The sequence below is a fragment of the Somniosus microcephalus genome, unplaced genomic scaffold (genome assembly GCF_052327205.1).
Source record: "Somniosus microcephalus isolate GS21.2 unplaced genomic scaffold, FLI_Smic_1.0 unresolved_chr9, whole genome shotgun sequence".
NCBI classification, from domain to species: Eukaryota; Metazoa; Chordata; class Chondrichthyes; order Squaliformes; family Somniosidae; genus Somniosus; species Somniosus microcephalus.
In genome coordinates this window covers 23,257,996-23,277,707 of record NW_028225187.1, presented here as the reverse complement: position 1 = coordinate 23,277,707, position 19,712 = coordinate 23,257,996, and the positions used below count along the sequence as shown (strand labels likewise).

The window sequence follows — 19,712 nt, the reverse complement described above, 5'->3', positions numbered from 1 at the left end:
TGTGGGAGGAGTCAGCCGAGGCATGTCCAGGCATGTACACAGTGGAATACAAACAGTGGTTTACCACACTCTGTTAATAAATTTTGGTTTTCTTTGTACCAAACCACTGATCTGCTCGTTTGTCTATATCGCTATCTGCCAATAAGCCCGGGGATCAGAACTAAGGGGTGAGCGATTCGAACCGCTCAGAGAGAAGGCAGCCGGAGACATAACCGACGGGCCGAAGCACGTAGCAAAACCCCCTTACACCAAGGAGACGGGACCCAGCGCGGGAGTGCTACCCGCCTCCTGGCAAGATGGCACGGAGGCGGGTTGGGGGGGCGGGTTGGGCACCCGCCCCCAAATTCTGCCATTTTCCCAGAAGTCCCGCCTCCAGACCCGCCTCCCCGGGACTGGCAAGATCTCGCCCTGTGATTTTCCCAAACGGATTCAGCGCCCGCTGTTCTCCACGTTAGTTGTCTTTTCAATCCTCTTGATTTACTGGTAAAAGCAAATTTGCAATTCCGCCAGGAATTATCGTCGAATCTTACCGCACAGAATGAGGCCCATTCGGCCCCTCGAGCCCATGCCAGCTCTCTGCGAGAGCACTTCAGCTAGTCCCACTCCCCCGCCCTTTCCCCGTAGCCCTGCAATTTCTTTCCTTCAGGTTCTTATCCAATTCCCTTTTGAAAGCCACGATTGAGTCTGTCTCCACCGCCCTCTCAGGCAGTGCATTCCAGATCCTCATCACTCGCTGCGTAAAAAAGTTTTTCCTCATGTCGCCTTTGTTTGGTCTACCAATCACCTTAAATCTGTGTCCTCTGGTTCTCGACCCTTCCGCCAATGGGAACAGTTTCTCTCTATCTACTCTGTCCCGACCCCTCATGATTTTGAACACTTCTATCAAATCTCCCCTTAACCTTCTCTGCTCTAAGGAGAACAATCCCAGCTTCTCCAGTCTCTCCACATCACTGAAGTCCCTCATCCCTGGTACCATTCTGGTCAATCTCCCCTTAACCTTCTCTGCTCTAAGGAGAACAATCCCAGCTCCTCCAGTCTCTCCACATCACTGAAGTCCCTCATCCCTGGTACCATTCTGGTCAATCTCCCCTTAACCTTCTCTGCTCTAAGGAGAACAACCCCAGCTTCTCCAGTCTCTCCACATCACTGAAGTCCCTCATCACTGGTACCATTCTTGTCAATCTCCCCTTAACCTTCTCTGCTCTAAGGAGAACAACCCCAGCTTCTCCAGTCTCTCCACATCACTGAAGTTCCTCATCCCTGGTACCATTCTGGTCAATCTCCCCTTAACCTTCTCTGCTCTAAGGAGAACAATCCCAGCTCCTCCAGTCTCTCCACATCACTGAAGTCCCTCATCCCTGGTACCATTCTGGTCAATCTCCCCTTAACCTTCTCTGCTCTAAGGAGAACAACCCCAGCTTCTCCAGTCTCTCCACATCACTGAAGTCCCTCATCACTGGTACCATTCTGGTCAATCTCCCCTTAACCTTCTCTGCTCTAAGGAGAACAATCCCAGCTCCTCCAGTCTCTCCACATCACTGAAGTCCCTCATCCCCGGTACCATTCTGGTCAATCTCCCCTTAACCTTCTCTGCTCTAAGAAGAACAATCCCAGCTTCTCCAGTCTCTCCACATCACTGAAGTTCCTCATCCCTGGTACCATTCTGGTCAATCTCCCCTTAACCTTCTCTGCTCTAAGGAGAACAATCCCAGCTCCTCCAGTCTCTCCACATCACTGAAGTCCCTCATCCCTGGTACCATTCTGGTCAATCTCCCCTTAACCTTCTCTGCTCTAAGGAGAACAACCCCAGCTTCTCCAGTCTCTCCACATCACTGAAGTCCCTCATCACTGGTACCATTCTGGTCAATCTCCCCTTAACCTTCTCTGCTCTAAGGGGAACAATCCCAGCTTCTCCAGTCTCTCCACATCACTGAAGTCCCTCATCCCTGGTCCCATTCTGGTCAATCTCCCCATTAACCTTCTCTGCTCTAAGGAGAACAATCCCAGCTTCTCCAGTCTCTCCACATCACTGAAGTCCCTCATCACTGGTACCATTCTGGTCAATCTCCCCTTAACCTTCTCTGCTCTAAGGAGAACAATCCCAGCTTCTCCAGTCTCTCCACATCACTGAAGTCCCTCATCCCTGGTCCCATTCTGGTCAATCTCCCCTTAACCTTCTCTGCTCTAAGGAGAACAACCCCAGCTTCTCCAGTCTCTCCACATCACTGAAGTCCCTCATCCCTGGTACCATTCTGGTCAATCTCCCCTTAACCTTCTCTGCTCTAAGGAGAACAATCCCAGCTTCTCCAGTCTCTCCACATCACTGAAGTCCCTCATCCCTGGTCCCATTCTGGTCAATCTCCCCTTAACCTTCTCTGCTCTAAGGAGAACAACCCCAGCTTCTCCAGTCTCTCCACATCACTGAAGTCCCTCATCCCCGGTACCATTCTGGTCAATCTCCCCTTAACCTTCTCTGCTCTAAGGAGAACAACCCCAGCTTCTCCAGTCTCTCCACATCACTGAAGTCCCTCATCACTGGTACCATTCTGGTCAATCTCCCCTTAACCTTCTCTGCTCTAAGGAGAACAATCCCAGCTTCTCCAGTCTCTCCACATCACTGAAGTCCCTCATCCCTGGAACCATTCTTGAACCGCTGCAGTCCATGTAGTGAAGGGACTCCCACAGCGCTGTTAGGGGGGATTTTAACCCAGCGAGGATGGAGGAACGGCCGATATATTTCCAAATCGGGCTGGTGTGTGACTTGGAGCAAAGAAAGACTTGCATTTATAAAGCGGTTTTCGCGACCTCAGGACCTTTTATTATTGGTTCCGGGGGATGTGGGCGTCGTTGGCAAGGCCAGCATTTATCGCTCATTCCAAATTGCCCTTGAGAAGGTGGTGGTGAGCCGCCTTCAGTTAGGGGTGAACCACAAAATTCTGTGAGTCTGGAGTCATTTCTCGGCCAGACCGGGTAAGGGTGGCAGATTTCCTTCCCTAAAGGACATTAGCAAACCAGATGGGTTTTTACAACAATCTTGTAGTTTCAATGATCACCCTTAAAGGTGCTAGCTTCATTCATTCCAGATTTATTTATCTGAATTTAAATCGCACCCCATGGTGGGATTTGAATTCATGTTTCTGGATTATTCGCTCAAGTATTCTTGAATTACTAGTCCAGTAACATAACCATTATGCTACCACACCATCAGGACTGCTTTACAGTTCGAAAGAGCTTTACAGCCAATGAAGTACTTTTTGAATTGTAGTCACTGTTGTAATGTGGGAAACGCGGCAGCCAATTTGTGCACAGCAAGCTCCCACAGACAGCAATGCGACAATGACCAGTTCATCTGTTCTTCAGTGATGTTGATTGAGGGATGAATATTGGCCAGTAAACCAGGGAGAACTCCCCCTGCGCTGCTTTGAAATAGTGCCATGGGATCTTTAACATCCACCTTATTAATGCCTTAGCTGACAGACGGCACCTCCGACAGTGCAGCGCTCCCTCAGTACAGGCACCAGGGAGTGTGGGCCTGGATTATGGTGCTCGAGTCCTACAGTATATACATCTACCTCCGACAGTGCAGTGCTCTCTCAGTACTGGCACCGGGGAGTGTGGGCCTAGATTATGGTGCTCGAGTCCCAGAGTATATACATCTACCTCCGACAGTGCAGCACTCCCTCAGTACTGGCACCGGGGAGTGTGGGCCTAGATTATGGTGCTCGAGTCCTAGAGTATATACATCTACCTCCGACAGTGCAGTGCTCCCTCAGTACTGGCACCGGGGAGTGTGGGCCTGGATTATGGGGCTCGAGTCCTAGAGTATATACATCTACCTCCGACAGTGCAGTGCTCCCTCAGTACTGGCACCGGGGAGTGTGGGCCTGGATTATAGGGCTCGAGTCCTAGAGTATATACATCTACCTCCGACAGTGCAGCGCTCCCTCAGTACTGGCACCGGGGAGTGTGGGCCTGGATTATGGGGCTCGGGTCCTGGAGTATGTACATCTACCTCCGACAGTGCAGCGCTTCCTCAGTACTGGCACCAGGGAGTGTGGGCCTGGATTATGGGGCTCGAGTCCGAGAGTATATATACATCTACCTCCGACAGTGCAGAACTCCCTCAGTACAGGCACCGGGGAGTGTGGGCCTGGATTATGGGGCTCGAGTCCTAGAGTATATACATCTACCTTCGACAGTGCAGCGCTCCCTCAGTACTGGCAGCGGGGAGTCTGGGCCTCGATTATGGAGCTCGAGTCCTGGAGTATATATATCTACCTCGGACAGTGCAGCACTCCCACAGTACTGGCACCGGGGAGCGTGGGCCTGGATTATGGGGCTCGAGTCCTAGAGTATATACATCTACCTCCGACAGTGCAGCGCTCCCTCATTACTGGCACCGGGGAGTGTGGGCCTAGATTATGGTGCTCGAGTCCTAGAGTATATACATCTACCTCCGACAGTGCAGCGCTCCCTCAGTACAGGCACCAGGGAGTGTGGGCCTGGATTATGGGGCTCGAGTCCTAGAGTATATACATCTACCTCCGACAGTGCAGCGCTCCCTCAGTACAGACACCAGGGAGTGTGGGCCTGGATTATGGGGCTCGAGTCCTAGAGTATATACATCTACCTCCGACAGTGCAGTGCTCCCTCAGTACTGGCACCGGGGAGTGTGGGCCTGGATTATAGGGCTCGAGTCCTCGAGTATATACATCTACCTCCGACAGTGCAGCGCTCCCTCAGTACTGGCACCGGGGAGTGTGGGCCTGGATTATGGGGCTCGAGTCCTGGAGTATATACATCTACCTCCGACAGTGCAGCGCTCCCTCAGTACTGGCACCAGGGAGTGTGGGCCTGGATTATGGGGCTCGAGTCCTAGAGTATATATACATCTACCTCCGACAGTGCAGCGCTCCCTCAGTACTGGCACCGGGGAGTGTGGGCCTGGATTATGGGGCTCGAGTCCTAGAATATATACATCTACCTCCGACAGTGCAGCACTCCCTCAGTACAGGCACCGGGGAGTGTGGGCCTGGATTATGGGGCTCGAGTCCTAGAGTATATACATCTACCTCAGACAGTGCAGCGCTCCCTCAGTACTGGCACCGGGGAGTGTGGGCCTGGATTATGGGGCTCGAGTCCTAGAGTAGATATATCTACCTCCGACAGTGCAGTGCTCCCTCATTACTGGCACTGGGGAGTGTGGGCCTGGATTATGGGGCTCGAGTCCTGGAGTATATACATCTACCTCCGGCAGTGCAGCGCTCCCTCAGTACTGGCACCGGGAGTGTGGGCCTGGATTATGGGGCTCGAGTCCTAGAGTATATACATCTACCTCCGACAGTGCAGCGCTCCCTCAGTACAGACACCAGGGAATGTGGGCCTGGATTATGGGGCTCGAGTCCGAGAGTATATACATCTACCTCCGGCAGTGCAGTGCTCCCTCAGTACTGGCACCGGGGAGTGTGGGCCTGGATTATAGGGCTCGAGTCCTAGAGTATATACATCTACCTCCGACAGTGCAGCGCTCCCTCAGTACTGGCACCGGGCAGTGTGTGCCTGGATTATGGGGCTCAAGTCCTAGCGTATATACATCTACCTCCGACAGTGCAGCACTCCCTCAGTACTGGCACCGGGGAGTGTGGGCCTGGATTATGGGGCTCAAGTCCTAGCGTATAGACATCTACCTCCGACAGTGCAGCGCTCCCTCAGTACTGGCACCGGGGAATGTGGGCATGGATTATGGGGCTCGAGTCCTAGAGTATATACATCTACCTCCGACAGTGCAGCGCTCCCTCAGTACTGGCACCGGGGAGTGTGGGCCTTGATTATGGGGCTCGAGTCCTAGAGTATATACATCTACCTCCGACAGTGCAGTGCTCCCTCAGTCCTGGCACCGGGGAGTGTGGGCCTGGATTATGGAGCTCAAGTCCTAGAGTATATACATCTACCTCCGACAGTGCAGCGCTCCCTCAGTACTGGCACCGGGGAGTGTGGGCCTAGATTATGGTGCTCGAGTCCTAGAGTATATACATCTACCTCCGACAGTGCAGCGCTCCCTCAGTACAGGCACCAGGGAGTGTGGGCCTGGATTATGGGGCTCGAGTCCTAGAATATATACATCTACCTCCGACAGTGCAGCGCTCCCTCAGTACAGACACCAGGGAGTGTGGGCCTGGATTATGGGGCTCGAGTCCTAGAGTATATACACCTACCTCCGACAGTGCAGTGCTCCCTCAGTACTGGCACCGGGGAGTTTGGGCCTGGATTATAGGGCTCGAGTCCTAGAGTATATACATCTACCTCCGACAGTGCAGCGCTCCCTCAGTACTGGCACCGGGGAGTGTGGGCCTGGATTATGGGGCTCGAGTCCTGGAGTATATACATCTACCTCCGACAGTGCAGCGCTCCCTCAGTACTGGCACCAGGGAGTGTGGGCCTGGATTATGGGGCTCGAGTCCTAGAGTATATATACATCTACCTCCGACAGTGCAGCACTCCCTCAGTACAGGCACTGGGGAGTGTGGGCCTGGATTATGGGGCTCGAGTCCTAGAGTATAAACATCTACCTCCGACAGTGCAGCACTCCCTCAGTACAGGCACCGGGGAGTGTGGGCCTGGATTATGGGGCTCGAGTCCTAGAGTATATACATCTACCTTCGACAGTGCAGTGCTCCCTCAGTACTGGCAGCGGGGAGTGTGGGCCTGGATTATGGAGCTCGAGTCCGAGAGTATATATATCTACCTCCGACAGTGCAGCGCTCCCTCAGTACTGGCACCGGGGAGTGTGGGCCTGGATTATGGGGCTCGAGTCCTGGAGTAGATATATCTACCTCCGACAGTGCAGTGCTCCCTCATTACTGGCACCGGGGAGTGTGGGCCTGGATTATGGGGCTCGAGTCCTGGAGTATATACATCTACCTCCGACAGTGCAGCGCTCCCTCAGTACTGGCACCGGGAGTGTGGGCCTGGATTATGGGGCTCGAGTCCTAGAGTATATACATCTACCTCCGACAGTGCAGCGCTCCCTCAGTACTGGCACCGGGGAGTGTGGGCCTGGATTATGGAGCTCGAGTCCGAGAGTATATACATCTACCTCCGACAGTGCAGCACTCCCTCAGCACTGACACCGGGGAGTGTGGGCCTGGATTATGGTGCTCGAGTCCTAGAGTATATACATCCAACTCCGACAGTGCAGCGCTCCCTCAGTACTGGCATCGGGAAGTGTGGGCCTGGATTATGGGGCTCAGCATAGAATTAAATAGGATATACAGCACGGAAACAGGCCATTCAGCCCAAGTGGTCCACGCTGGTGTTTATGCTCCACGCGAGCATCCTCCCACCTTAATTCATCAAACCCCATCAGCATATCCTTCTAACAACAGAAAACGCTGGAAAAACTCAGCAGGCCAGGCAACATCTGTGGAGAGAGAAACAGAGTGAACGTTTCAGGTCAAACCCTTTGTCAAGACTGAAGAAGCACAGGAAATGAAACAGATTAAAAGGCCAGTATGGGGGCTGGGAGAGAACAAAAGAGAAGTGAAGAGACATTAAGAGGTATTCAAAACCAGACGAGATGGTGATAGGACTAGTGGAGACAAAAGACGGCTCTGGATTAGGTGTGAAATGCGCTGGCAGAATGGGAGACAGTTGCCATGTGGGAGAGAGAAAATAATAAAGAAAGGGTTGGGGGGGTTGGGGGGAGAGGCCAAAACAAAGGTGTGGATAAAAAATATATAAAAATGTAATGGGGGCCGAGGTTATGATCTGAAATTGTTGAACTCGATATTGAGTCCTGAAGGCTGTAAAGTGCCTAATCGGAAGATGAGGTGCTGTTCCTCGAGTTTACGCTGAGCTTCCGTGGAACAATGCAAGAGGCCGAGGACGGTGAGGTCCGAGTGGGAATGGGGCGGTGAATTAAAATGACAGGTGACCGGAAGCTCGGGGCCACCCTTACCATCTCCTCTTGCCTTGAATATCTCTTAATGTCTCTTAATCTCTCCCGCCTTCCATCCTATCACAGACCTTGCCTTTTGTTCTTTCCTCCCTGTTAAGTATGTGTATTGTATTGAACAATTAACACCAAGACTTAAACGTATAACTCAAACAGGTCTTTACTGGTTGGAGGTAGGGACTATACGTAGGTCTTTACTTCATGCCCACAGGCGGGAACTGAGGGGAGATCAGTACCCACAGTACTATTTATACCCCTATGGCCAGGAGTGGTACTGCGTATCACTACGCCCTACAAGTAGTGCAGTCCTGTCCATAGGTTCAAAGTAGCACACATATTACATACACAACACTCCCCTCCCCCCTTTTCCCAGCCCCTACACTTGCTTAAAAATCTGTTCCATCTCCTGCTTTTTTTCCAGTTCTGACGAAAGGTCCCAGACCTGAAACGTTAACTCTGTTTCTCTCTCCACGGATGCTCGATTGGGCTTGTACTGTATTCGCTAGAGTTTAGAAGAATGAGAGGGGATTTCATTGAAACTCATAAAATTCTAACAGGAGTGGACAGACTGGATATGGGGAGAAAGCAGGGACAGGGTACTGAATTTGGATGATCAGCCAGGATCTCATTGAATGGCGGAGCAGGCTCGAGGGGCCGAATGGCCTACTCCTGCTCCTATCTTCTATGTTTCTATTTTTCCTTGGAGACGGTCTGAGCTCGAGCTGCCGGTTGGCCGTTCTCGTGACCCGAGTCGGCCTGCCTCTTAAGGACATAAGAAATAGACGCAGGAGTCGGCCATTCGGCCCCTCGATCCTGCTCTGCCATTCAATAAGATCATGGCTGATCATCGACCTCATCTCCACTTTCCCGCCCGATCCCCATATCCCTTGATTCCCTTAATATCCTGCTTCTATCTTCTATGTTTCTGTGAGACTGTGTGACCCCTCGTTCTAGACTCCCCCAGCCAGGGGAAACAGTTGTACAGGGCCTTGGTGAGACCACGCCTTGAGTATTGTGTGCAGTTTTGGTCACCTTACCTGAGGAAGGATGTTATTGCCATGGAGGGAGTGCAGCGAAGGTCCACCAGACTGATACCTGGGATGGCAGGACTGGCGTATGAGGAGAGATTGGGTCAATTGGGCTTATATTCGCTGGAGTTTAGAAGAATGAGAGGGGATCTCATTGAAATGTCCAAAGATGTGCGGGTTAGGTTGATTGGCCATGATAAAAAAAATTGGCCCTTAGTGTTAGGGGGGATTAAATACGTGGGGTTACGGGGTTACGGGGATAGGGCTTGGGTGGGATGGCTGTCGGTGTAGGGACCGGGTGCTAGGGTTTGGATGATCAGCCATGATCTCGGTGAATGGCGGAGCAGGCTCGAAGGGCCGAGTGGCCTACTCCTGCTCCTATCTTCTATGTTTCTATGTTTCTATGAAACTTATAAAATTCTAACAGGACTAGACAGACTAGATGCAGGAAGGATGTTCCCGATGGCGGGGGAGTCCAGAACCAGGGGTCACAGTCTAAGGATAAGGGGTAAGCCATTTAGGACAGAGATGAGGAGGAACTTCTTCACCCAGAGAGTGGTGAACCTGTGGAATTCTCTACCACAGAAGGCAGTTGAGGCCAATTCATTAAATATATTCAAGAAGGAGTTGGATATATTTCTTAAGGCTAAAGGGATCAAGGGATATGGGGAGAAGGCAGGGACAGGGTACTGAATTTGGATGATCAGCCATGATCTCATTGAATGGCGGAGCGGGCTCGAGGGGCCGAATGGCCTACTCCTGCTCCTATCTTCTATGTTTCTATGGGACTGAATGGAGGTGTTCCGCAAAGCGGTTTCAACCCGAAACGTTGACTCTATTTCGTTCTCCATGGATGTTGAATAGCCTGCTGAGTTTTTCCAACAATTTCTGTTGTTAATTCGAAACCCCTGTTCTCTGTGTGTGAGATAGTTCGGCCTGACTCTCTAAAACCCCCCTCGTTGCTTCTGCAAAGTGGTCCAATCCAGGAAGTCCAGGACTGGTGGAAGATGCCACTTCTGGCACAGGGAGCGGGGGTGCAGAAACTCAAATAGGGCCCACTGCCATGAGCTGGTGGCTCCCCAGACTGCTTTCCATTCAGAGCGACTTGTCCATTTAAAGACAGCACTGCCTGGTCAAAGTCTCCTCCCCTTCCCTCCTCTCTCAGTTTAATTTGAGCCGTTCTCCTTGGTTTTAACGACTATTATCAACACCCCCCTCCTCCCCTCTTCCTGGTCCGCTCATGGACTCTACCAGAGGCTGTGTCAATTTCAGATGAGGTCACAACGGCTGAAATTGCAACATTGTCGCTGCCGAGGGGATTCCCCCACTCCCCCCTTCTAGCCTCTGAACCCCCCAGCAACAGGAGCACCCTTGGGTGGGGGGGCAACAGGACAAGGGGGCTCACCCATAGGGTGACACCCAGCACCTCCCAGGCAGAGGACCGGCTGGTTTTTTGCGGGAGCGAAGTTGCCGAAGCGAGGGGGTGGTGCGCCTCCGATCCAGCGCCCGCCCTGCCCCACCGACCTCCCTCTGACAGGTAGGCACCAGACGACTTTGTTACTTTCTCGCCAGGTGGTCACCTCTGGTGGAGTGGGAGGTGGGCTGGGGGAGTCCGCAGGGACCACTGCCGGGGGCTCCCCTGAGCCCCGAGGTCGTGGGTGCGAGCCCCCATCCACCGCCCCCGCCGCAGCTCCAGAGACTCGAGCGCTCAAATCCGGGCTGTGAGCGCCGCACTGTCGGAGGTAGATGTATATACTCTAGGACTCGAGCCCCATAACCCAGGCCCACACTCCCCGGTGCCAGTACTGAGGGAGCGCTGCACTGTCGGAGGTAGATGTATATACTCTAGAACTTGAGCCCCATAATCCAGGCCCACACTCCCCGGTGCCCGTACTGAGGGAGCGCTGCACTGTCGGAGGTAGATGTATATACTCTAGGACTCGAGCCCCATAATCCAGGCCCACACTCCCTGGTGCCAGTACTGAGGGAGCGCTGCACTGTCGGAGGTAGATGTATATACTCCAGGACTCGAGCCCCATAATCCTGGCCCACACTCCCCGGTGTCAATACTGAGGGAGTGCTGCACTATCGAAAGTCGATGTGTATATTCTGGGACTTAAGCCCCATAGTCCAGGCCCACACTCCCGGGTGCCAGTACTGAGGGAGCGCTGCACTGTCGGAGGTAAATGTATATACTCCAGGACTCGAGTCCAATAATCCAGGCCCACACTCCCCGGTGCCAGTACTGAGGGAGCGCTGCACTGTCGGAGGTAGATGTATATACTCTAGGACTGGAGCCCCATAATCCAGGCCCACACTCCCCGGTGCCAGTACTGGGGGAGCGCTGCACTGTCGGAGGTAGATTTATACACTCTCGGACTCGAGCTCCATAATCCAGGCCCACACTCCCCGGTGCCAGTACTGAGGGAGCGCTGCACTGTCGGAGGTAGATTTATATACTCTCGGACTCGAGCCCCATAATCCAGGCCCACACTCCCACCCGGTGCCGGGACTGAGGGAGCGCTGCACTGTCGGAGGTAGATGTATATACTCTAGGACTTGAGCCCCATAATCCAGGCCCACACTCCCCGGTGCCAGTACTGAGGGAGCGCTGCACTGTCGGAGGTAGATGTATATACTCTAGGACTCGAGCCCCATAATCCAGGCCCACACTCCCCGGTGCCAGTACTGAGGGAGCGCTGCACTGTCAGAGGTAGATGTATGTACTCGAGCCCCATAATCCAAGCCCACACTCCCCCGGTAAGATGTGTCCCAACTTTTAGTGATTTGCGTATTAGCACTCCGCGATCCCTTTCTTCCTCTACTCCACCCGGACTCGCACCCTCTGCGCGATAAGCGACCTCCCTATTCTTCCTCCCGAAATGTAACACCTCACATTGATCTGTGTGTTGAAATTCATTGGTCAATTATATGCCAGTTTATGAATGTCCTGCTCTAACGTGTCTCAATCCTCCTCAGTATTGACTAGGCCCCTCTCAATTCGACGTGACGCAACGGGCAAAATTTAGAAATTGTGTTTTTTTGATTGCAAAAGTTGCAATCGTCGCTCTGAATTTGTCGGAGCTGTACGTGGGCCTATTCTAAATTCTGACTGAATACCCTGGATTGATGCTGGGCTTGTTCGAAACCTCTGTTGTCTAGGTGTGTGTGATAGTTCGGCCTGTCTCTCTCTCAACACCCACCCGTCGCTGCTGCAAAGTGGGACAATGCAGGAACTCCGGGACTGGTGGATGATACCACTTCTGGCACAGGGAGTGGTGGGGGATGGGTTGGGTGTAGCACAAACTCAAATAGGGCCCACTGCCAACAGCTGGTGGCTCCCCAGACTGCTTTCCATTCAGAGCGACTTGTCCGTTTAAAGACAGCACTGCCTGCTCAAAGTCTCCTCCCCTCCTCTCTCAGTTTAATTTGAGCCGGTCCCCTTGGTTTTAACGACTATTATCAACACCCCCCCCCTCCTCGTCTGCTCATGGACTCTCCCAGAGGCGCTGTCAATTTCAGATGAGGTCACAACGGCTGAAATTGCAACTCTGTGGCCGCCGAGGGGATTCCCCCACCCCCCCTTCCAGCCTCTGACCCCCCCCAGCAATCGGAGCACCCTTGGGTAGTGGGGGGGAAACAGGCCAAGGGGGCTCACCCATAGGGAGACACCGAGCACCTCCAGGCAGAGGATCAGCTGGTTTTTGCGGGAGCGAAGTTGCCGAAGCGAGAGGGAGGCGCGCCTCCGATCCAGCGCCCACCCCACCCCACCAACCTTCCTCTGACAGGTAGGGCACCCGACGACTTTGTTCCTTTCTGGCCAGGTGGTCATCTCTGGTGGAGTGGGATGTGGGCTGGGTGCATCCGCAGGGAACCCCCCCCCGAGCCCCTAAGTCCTGGGTGCGAGCCCCCATCCTCCGTCCCTGCATCAGCTCGAGACTCGAGCGCTCAAATCCGGGCTGTGAGCGCTGCACTGTCGGAGGTAGAAGTATATACTCTCGGACTCGAGCCCCATAATCCAGGCCCACACTCCCCGGTGCCAGTACTGAGGGAGCGCTGCACTGTCGGAGGTAGATGTATATACTCTAGGACTCGAGCCCCATAATCCAGGCCCACACTCCCCGGTGCCAGTACTGAGGGAGCGCTGCACTGTCGGAGGTAGATGTATATACTCTAGGACTCGAGCCCCATAATCCAGGCCCACACTCCCCGGTGCCAGTACTGAGGGAGCGCTGCACTGTCGGAGGTAGATGTATATACTCAAGGACTCGAGCCCCATAATCCAGGCCCACCCTCCCCGGTGCCCGTACTGAGGGAGCGCTGCACTGTCGGAGGTAGATGTATATACTCTAGGACTCGAGCCCCATAATCCAGGCCCACACTCCCCGGTGCCAGTACTGAGGGAGCGCTGCACTGTCGGAGCTAGATGTATATACTCTAGGACTCGAGCTCCATAATCCAGGCCCCTACTCCCCGGTGCCAGTACTGAGGGAGCGCTGCACTGTCGGAGGTAGATGTATATACTCTTGAACAGCAGGATGAGAATTGTAGGACTGGAGGAGGTTACAGAGATAGGGAGGGGGCGAGTGCATGGAGGGATTTGAACAGGAGGATGAGAAATGTAGGGTCTGGAGGAGATTACAGAGATAGGGAGGGGGTGAGGGCCATGGAGGGATTTGAACAGGAGGATGAGAATTGTAGGGCCTCCTCCTGTTCCTGTGCAACAGGCTCGAGGGGGCTGAATGGCCTCCTCCTGTTCCTGTGTAACAGGCTCGAGGGGGCTGAATGGGCCTCCCCCTGTTCCTGTGTAACAGGCTTGAGGGGCTGAATGGGCCTCCTCCTGTTCCTGTGTAACAGGCTCGAGGGGCTGAATGGGCCTCCTCCTGTTCCTGTGTAACAGACACGAGGGGCTGAATGGGCCTCCTCCTGTTCCTGTGCAACAGGCTCGAGGGGGCTGAATGGCCTCCTCCTGTTCCTGTGTAACAGGCTCGAGGGGGCTGAATGGGCCTCCTCCTGTTCCTGTGTAACAGGCTCGAGGGGCTGAATGGGCCTCCTCCTGTTCCTGTGTAACAGACACGAGGGGCTGAAAGGGCCTCCTCCTGTTCCTGTGTAACAGGCTCGAGGGGCTGAATGGGCCTCCTCCTGTTCCTGTGTAACAGGCTCGAGGGGCTGAACGGGCCTCCTCCTGTTCTTGTGTTGCTGTATAATTGCCTTGATTTTATCTTTTCCAGGGATCTACTGACGTGTTTAGCGGGGGGGATTTAGACGGATCTCCCTTTTCCCCCCCCCCCCACCCACAACAGCAGCCATTTACCCGCCATGAACGCGATCGTCGCCCTCTGCCACTTCTGCGAGCTCCACGGGCCCCGCACCCTCTTCTGCACCCAGGCTCTGCATTCCCCTGTGCCGCAGGGGGCCGGTGGGGCGGAGGTCGAGGGCCCGGGCCCAGGGCCAGGCGAGGAGGAGGAAGGGGGCATCCAGATGGGCCCCAGGATGCGGCCCCGCAGCCCCTTCGAGGGCAACAGCGAGGACTCCGGGAGCCCCGGGCCCAAGAAGTCTGACATGTGCGAGGTGAGTTGCCGCGCGAGGGTGATCGTGACTGACTTCACTGCGCCCCCTCCACCTCGGCTGTGGAGCCCCCCTCCGTGCCCTTTGAACCTCCTCCAGCCCCTACAATTCTCATCCTCCTGTTCAAATCCCTCCATGGCCCCTCGCCCCCTCCCTATCTCTGTAACCTCCTCCAGCCCCTACAATTCTCATCCTCCTGTTCAAATCCCTCCATGGCCCCTCGCCCCCTCCCTATCTCTGTAACCTCCTCCAGCCCCTACAATTCTCATCCTCCTGTTCAAATCCCTCCATGGCCCTCGCCCCCTCCCTATCTCTGTAACCTCCTCCAGCCCCTACAATTCTCATCCTCCTGTTCAAATCCCTCCATGGCCCCTCGCCCCCTCCCTATCTCTGTAACCTCCTCCAGCCCCGACAATTCTCATCCTCCTGTTCAAATCCCTCCATGGCCCCTCGCCCCCTCCCTATCTCTGTAACCTCCTGCAGCCCTACAATTCTCATCCTCCTGTTCAAATCCCTCCATGGCCCTCGCCCCCTCCCTATCTCTGTAACCTCCTGCAGTCCTACAATTCTCATCCTCCTGTTCAAATCCCTCCATGGCCCTCGCCCCCTCCCTATCTCTGTAACCTCCTGCAGTCCTACAATTCTCATCCTCCTGTTCAAATCCCTCCATGGCCCTCGCCCCCCTCCCTATCTCTGTAACCTCCTCCAGCCCTACAATTCTCATCCTCCTGTTCAAATCCCTCCATGGCCCCTCGCCCCCCTCCCTATCTCTGTAACCTCCTCCAGCCTCTACAATTCTCATCCTCCTGTTCAAATCCCTCCATGGCCCTCGCCCCCTCCCTATCTCTGTAACCTCCTCCAGCCCCTACAATTCTCATCCTCCTGTTCAAATCCCTCCATGGCCCCTCGCCCCTCCCTATATCTGTAACCTCCTCCAGCACTACAATTCTCATCCTCCTGTTCAAATCCCTCCATGGCCCTCGCCCTCTCCCTATCTCTGTAACCTCCTACAACCCCTACAATTCTCATCCTCCTGTTTAAATCCCTCCATGGCCCCTCACCCCCTCCCTATCTCTGTAACCTCCTACAACCCCTACAATTCTCATCCTCTTGTTCAAATCCCTCCATGACCCCTCGCCCCTCCCTATCTGTGTAACCTCCTCCAGCCCCTACAATTCTCATCCTCCTGTTCAAATCCCTCCATGGCCCTCGCCCCCTCCCTATCTCTGTAACCTCCACCAGCCCTACAATTCTCATCCTCCTGTTCAAATCCCTCCATGGCCCCTCGCCCCCTCCCTAACTCTGTAACCTCCTCCAACCCCTACAATTCTCATCCTCCTGTTCAAATCCCTCCATGGCCCCTCGCCCCCTCCCTATCTCTGTAACCTCCTCCAACCCCTACAATTCTCATCCTCCTGTTCAAATCCCTCCATGGCCCTTGCCCCCTCCCTCTCTCTGTAACCTCCTCCAGCCCTACAATTCTCATCCTCCTGTTCAAATCCCGCCATGGCCCTCGCCCCCTCCCTATCTCTGTAACCTCCCCAGCCCCTACAATTCTCATCCTCCTGTTCAAATCCCTCCATGGCCCTCGCCCCCTCCCTATCTCTGTAACCTCCTCCAGCCCTACAACCAACTGAGCTCTCTGCGCTTCTCCAATTCTCTGTCCCCTCTCTGTACTCTGACTGGTGTCTCTCAGACCCCTCTCTCTCAGGGAGATATCTGTACACTGACTGGTGTCTCTCAGTCCCCTCTCCCTCAGGGAGATATCTGTACACTGACTGGTGTCTCTCAGTCCCTCTCCCTCAGGGAGAGATCTGTACACTGACTGGTGTCTCTCAGTCCCCTCTCTCAGGGAGAGATCTGTACACTGACTGGTGTCTCTCAGTCCCTCTCTCTCAGGGAGATATCTGTACACTGACTGGTGTCTCTCAGTCCCTCTCTCTCAGGGAGATATCTGTACACTGACTGGTGTCTCTCAGTCCCCTCTCTCTCAGGGAGATATCTGTACACTGACTGGTGTCTCTCAGTCCCTCTCCCTCAGGGAGATATCCGTACACTGACTGGTGTCTCTCAGTCCCCTCTCCCTCAGGGAGAGATCTGTACACTGACTGGTGTCTCTCAGTCCCCTCTCTCTCAGGGAGATATCTGTACACTGACTGGTGTCTCTCAGTCCCTCTCCCTCAGGGAGATATCTGTACACTGACTGGTGTCTCTCAGTCCCCTCTCCCTCAGCGAGATATCTGTACACTGACTGGTGTCTCTCAGTCCCCTCTCCCTCAGGGAGATATCTGTACACTGCCTGGTGTCTCTCAGTCCCCTCTCCCTCAGGGAGATATCTGTACACTGCTTGGTGTCTCTCAGTCCCCTCTCTCTCAGGGAGATATCTGTACACTGACTGGTGTATCTCAGTCACTCTCCCTCAGGGAGAGATCTGTACACTGACTGGTGTCTCTCAGTCCTCACTCAGGGAGATATCTGTACACTGACTGGTGTCTCTCAGTCCCCTCTCTCTCAGGGAGATATCTGTACACTGCCTGGTGTCTCTCGGCCCCCCTCTCTCTCTCAGGGAGATATCTGTACACTGACTGGTGTCTCTCAGTCGCCTCTCTCTCAGGGAGATATCTGTACACTGACTGGTGTCTCTCAGTCCCCTCTCTCTCAGGGAGATATCAGTACACTGACTGGTGTCTCTCAGTCCCTCTCCCTCAGGGAGATATCCGTACACTGACTGGTGTCTCTCAGTCCCTCTCCCTCGGGGAGATAGCTGTGCACTGACTGGTGTCTCTCAGTCCCCTCTCTCTCAGGGAGATATCTGTGCACTGACTGGTGTCTCTCAGTCCCTCTCCCTCAGGGAGATATCCGTACACTGACTAGTGTCTCTCAGTCCCTCTCCCTCAGGGAGATATCTGTACACTGACTGGTGTCTCTCAGTCCCCTCTCCCTCAGGGAGATATCCGTACACTGACTGGTGTCTCTCAGCCCCTCTCTCTCAGGGTGATATCTGTACACTGACTGGTGTCTCTCAGTCCCTCTCTCTCAGGGAGATATCTGTACACTGACTGGTGTCTCTCAGTCCCTCTCTCTCAGGGAGATATCTGTACACTGACTGGTGTCTCTCAGTCACTCTCCCTCAGGGAGATATCTGTACACTGACTGGTGTCTCTCAGTCCGCTCTCTGTCAGGGAGATATCTGTACACTGACTGGTGTCTCTCAGTCCTCACTCAGGGAGATATCTGTACACTGACTGGTGTCTCTCAGTCCCCTCTCTCTCAGGGAGATATCTGTACACTGACTGGTGTCTCTCAGTCCCCTCTCTCTCAGGGAGATATCTGTACACTGACTGGTGTCTCTCAGTCCCCTCTCCCTCAGGGAGATATCTGTACACTGACTGGTGTCTCTCAGTCCCTCTCCCTCAGGGAGATATCTGTACACTGACTGGTGTCTCTCAGTCCCCTCTCCTTCAGGGAGATATCTGTACACTGACTGGTGTCTCTCAGTCCCCTCTCTCCCAGGGAGATATCCGTACACTGACTGGTGTCTCTCAGTCCCTCTCCCTCAGGGAGATATCTGTACACTGACTGGTGTCTCTCAGTCCCCTCTCTCTCTCTCTCAGGGAGATATCTGTACACTGACTGGTGTCTCTCAGTCCCCTCTCCCTCAGGGAGATATCTGTACACTGCCTGGTGTCTCTCAGTCCCCTCTCTCTCAGGGAGATATCTGTACACTGCCTGGTGTCTCTCAGTCCCTCTCTCTCAGGGAGATATCTGTACACTGCCTGGTGTCTCTCAGTCCCTCTCTCAGGGAGATATCTGTACACTGACTGATGTCTCTCAGTCCCCTCTCCCTCAGGGAGATATCTGTACACTGACTGGTGTCTCTCAGTCCCCTCTCCCTCAGGGAGATATCTGTACACTGCCTGGTGTCTCTCAGTCCCCTCTCTCTCAGGGAGATATCTGTACACTGCCTGGTGTCTCTCAGTCGCCTCTCTCTCAGCGAGATATCTGTACACTGACTGGTGTCTCTCAGTCGCCTCTCTCTCAGGGAGATATCTGTACACTGACAGGTGTCTCTCAGTCCCCTCTCTCTCCGGGAGATATCTGTGCACTGACTGGTGTCTCTCAGTCCCTCTCCCTCAGGGAGGTATCCAGACACGCCCACTCCCCAGATTCAGGCCCCATGCCCCAGAGTTGGGATGGGATGGTGGCCTCTCATTTGCCCAAGTGATTTCCCCAACTTCTGACCATCGCTTGTCACATCTTCCTTCCCGACAGGGCTGCCGGTCATTCTCCTTTGGTCACCCCGGATACGTCAGCTCGGACAAGGAGGCCTCGATCGAGTACGTGAGCCACCAGCACCCTGGCCACCCGCAGCTATTCAGCATTGTGAGGCAGGCCTGTGTGCGGAGCCTGAGCTGTGAGGTGAGGATCTGGCTCCGTGTTGAGGGTTTGTTTGCTTTGTTATTGAACAGGAGGTGGGGTGGGGGGACAGAGAGAGCTCTCGATCGTAACTCGGTATATTAGAATAGAACGTTATTGACATACCTCAACCCCACCTACCCACCTTCTCCCCATATCCCCAACCCCACCTACCCACCTTCTCCCCATATCCCCCAACCCCACCTACCCACCTTCTCCCCATATCCCCAACCCCACCTACCCACCTTCTCCCCATATCCCCCAACCCCACCTACCCACCTTCTCCCCATATCCCCAACCCCACCTACCCACCTTCTCCCCATATCCCTCAACCCCACTGACCCACCTTCTCCCCATATCCCTAACCCCACCTACCCACCTTCTCCCCATATCCCCCAACCCCACCTACCCACCTTCTCCCCACATCCCTCAACCCCACTGACCCACCTTCTCCCCATATCCCCAAGCCCACCCACCCACCTACTCCCCATATCCCTCAACCCCACCCACCCACCTTCTCCCCATATCCCCAACCCCACCTACCCACATTCTCCCCATATCTCTCAACCCCACCCACCCACCTTCTCCCCATATCCCTAACCCCACCTACCCACCTTCTCCCCATATCCCTCAACCCCACCCACCCACCTTCTCCCCATATCCCCAACCCCACCTACCCACATTCTCCCCATATCCCTCAACCCCACCCACCCACCTTCTCCCCATATCCCCAACCCCACCCACCC

At 54.4% G+C, this 19,712-nt stretch overlaps 1 protein-coding gene across 2 annotated transcripts; it reads left to right on the top strand.

Moving 5' to 3' along the window:
- The first annotated feature begins 10,188 nt into the window (after nt 1–10,188).
- flcn (folliculin) lies at nt 10,189–19,086 on the top strand. 2 transcript variants are annotated; one of them, XM_085979629.1, is made up of 3 exons: nt 10,189–10,519; nt 14,214–14,553; nt 18,823–19,086. In XM_085979629.1, exons 2-3 carry the CDS (start codon nt 14,302–14,304, stop codon nt 19,069–19,071), a joined length of 501 nt encoding a protein of 166 aa, XP_085835755.1. In that variant the 5' UTR covers nt 10,189–10,519; nt 14,214–14,301; the 3' UTR covers nt 19,072–19,086. The 2 variants fall into 2 exon arrangements, with proteins under 2 accessions (XP_085835755.1, XP_085835756.1); XM_085979630.1 differs by lacking the exon at nt 10,189–10,519 and adding an exon at nt 12,505–12,770.
- Nucleotides 19,087–19,712: the final 626 nt, after the last annotated feature.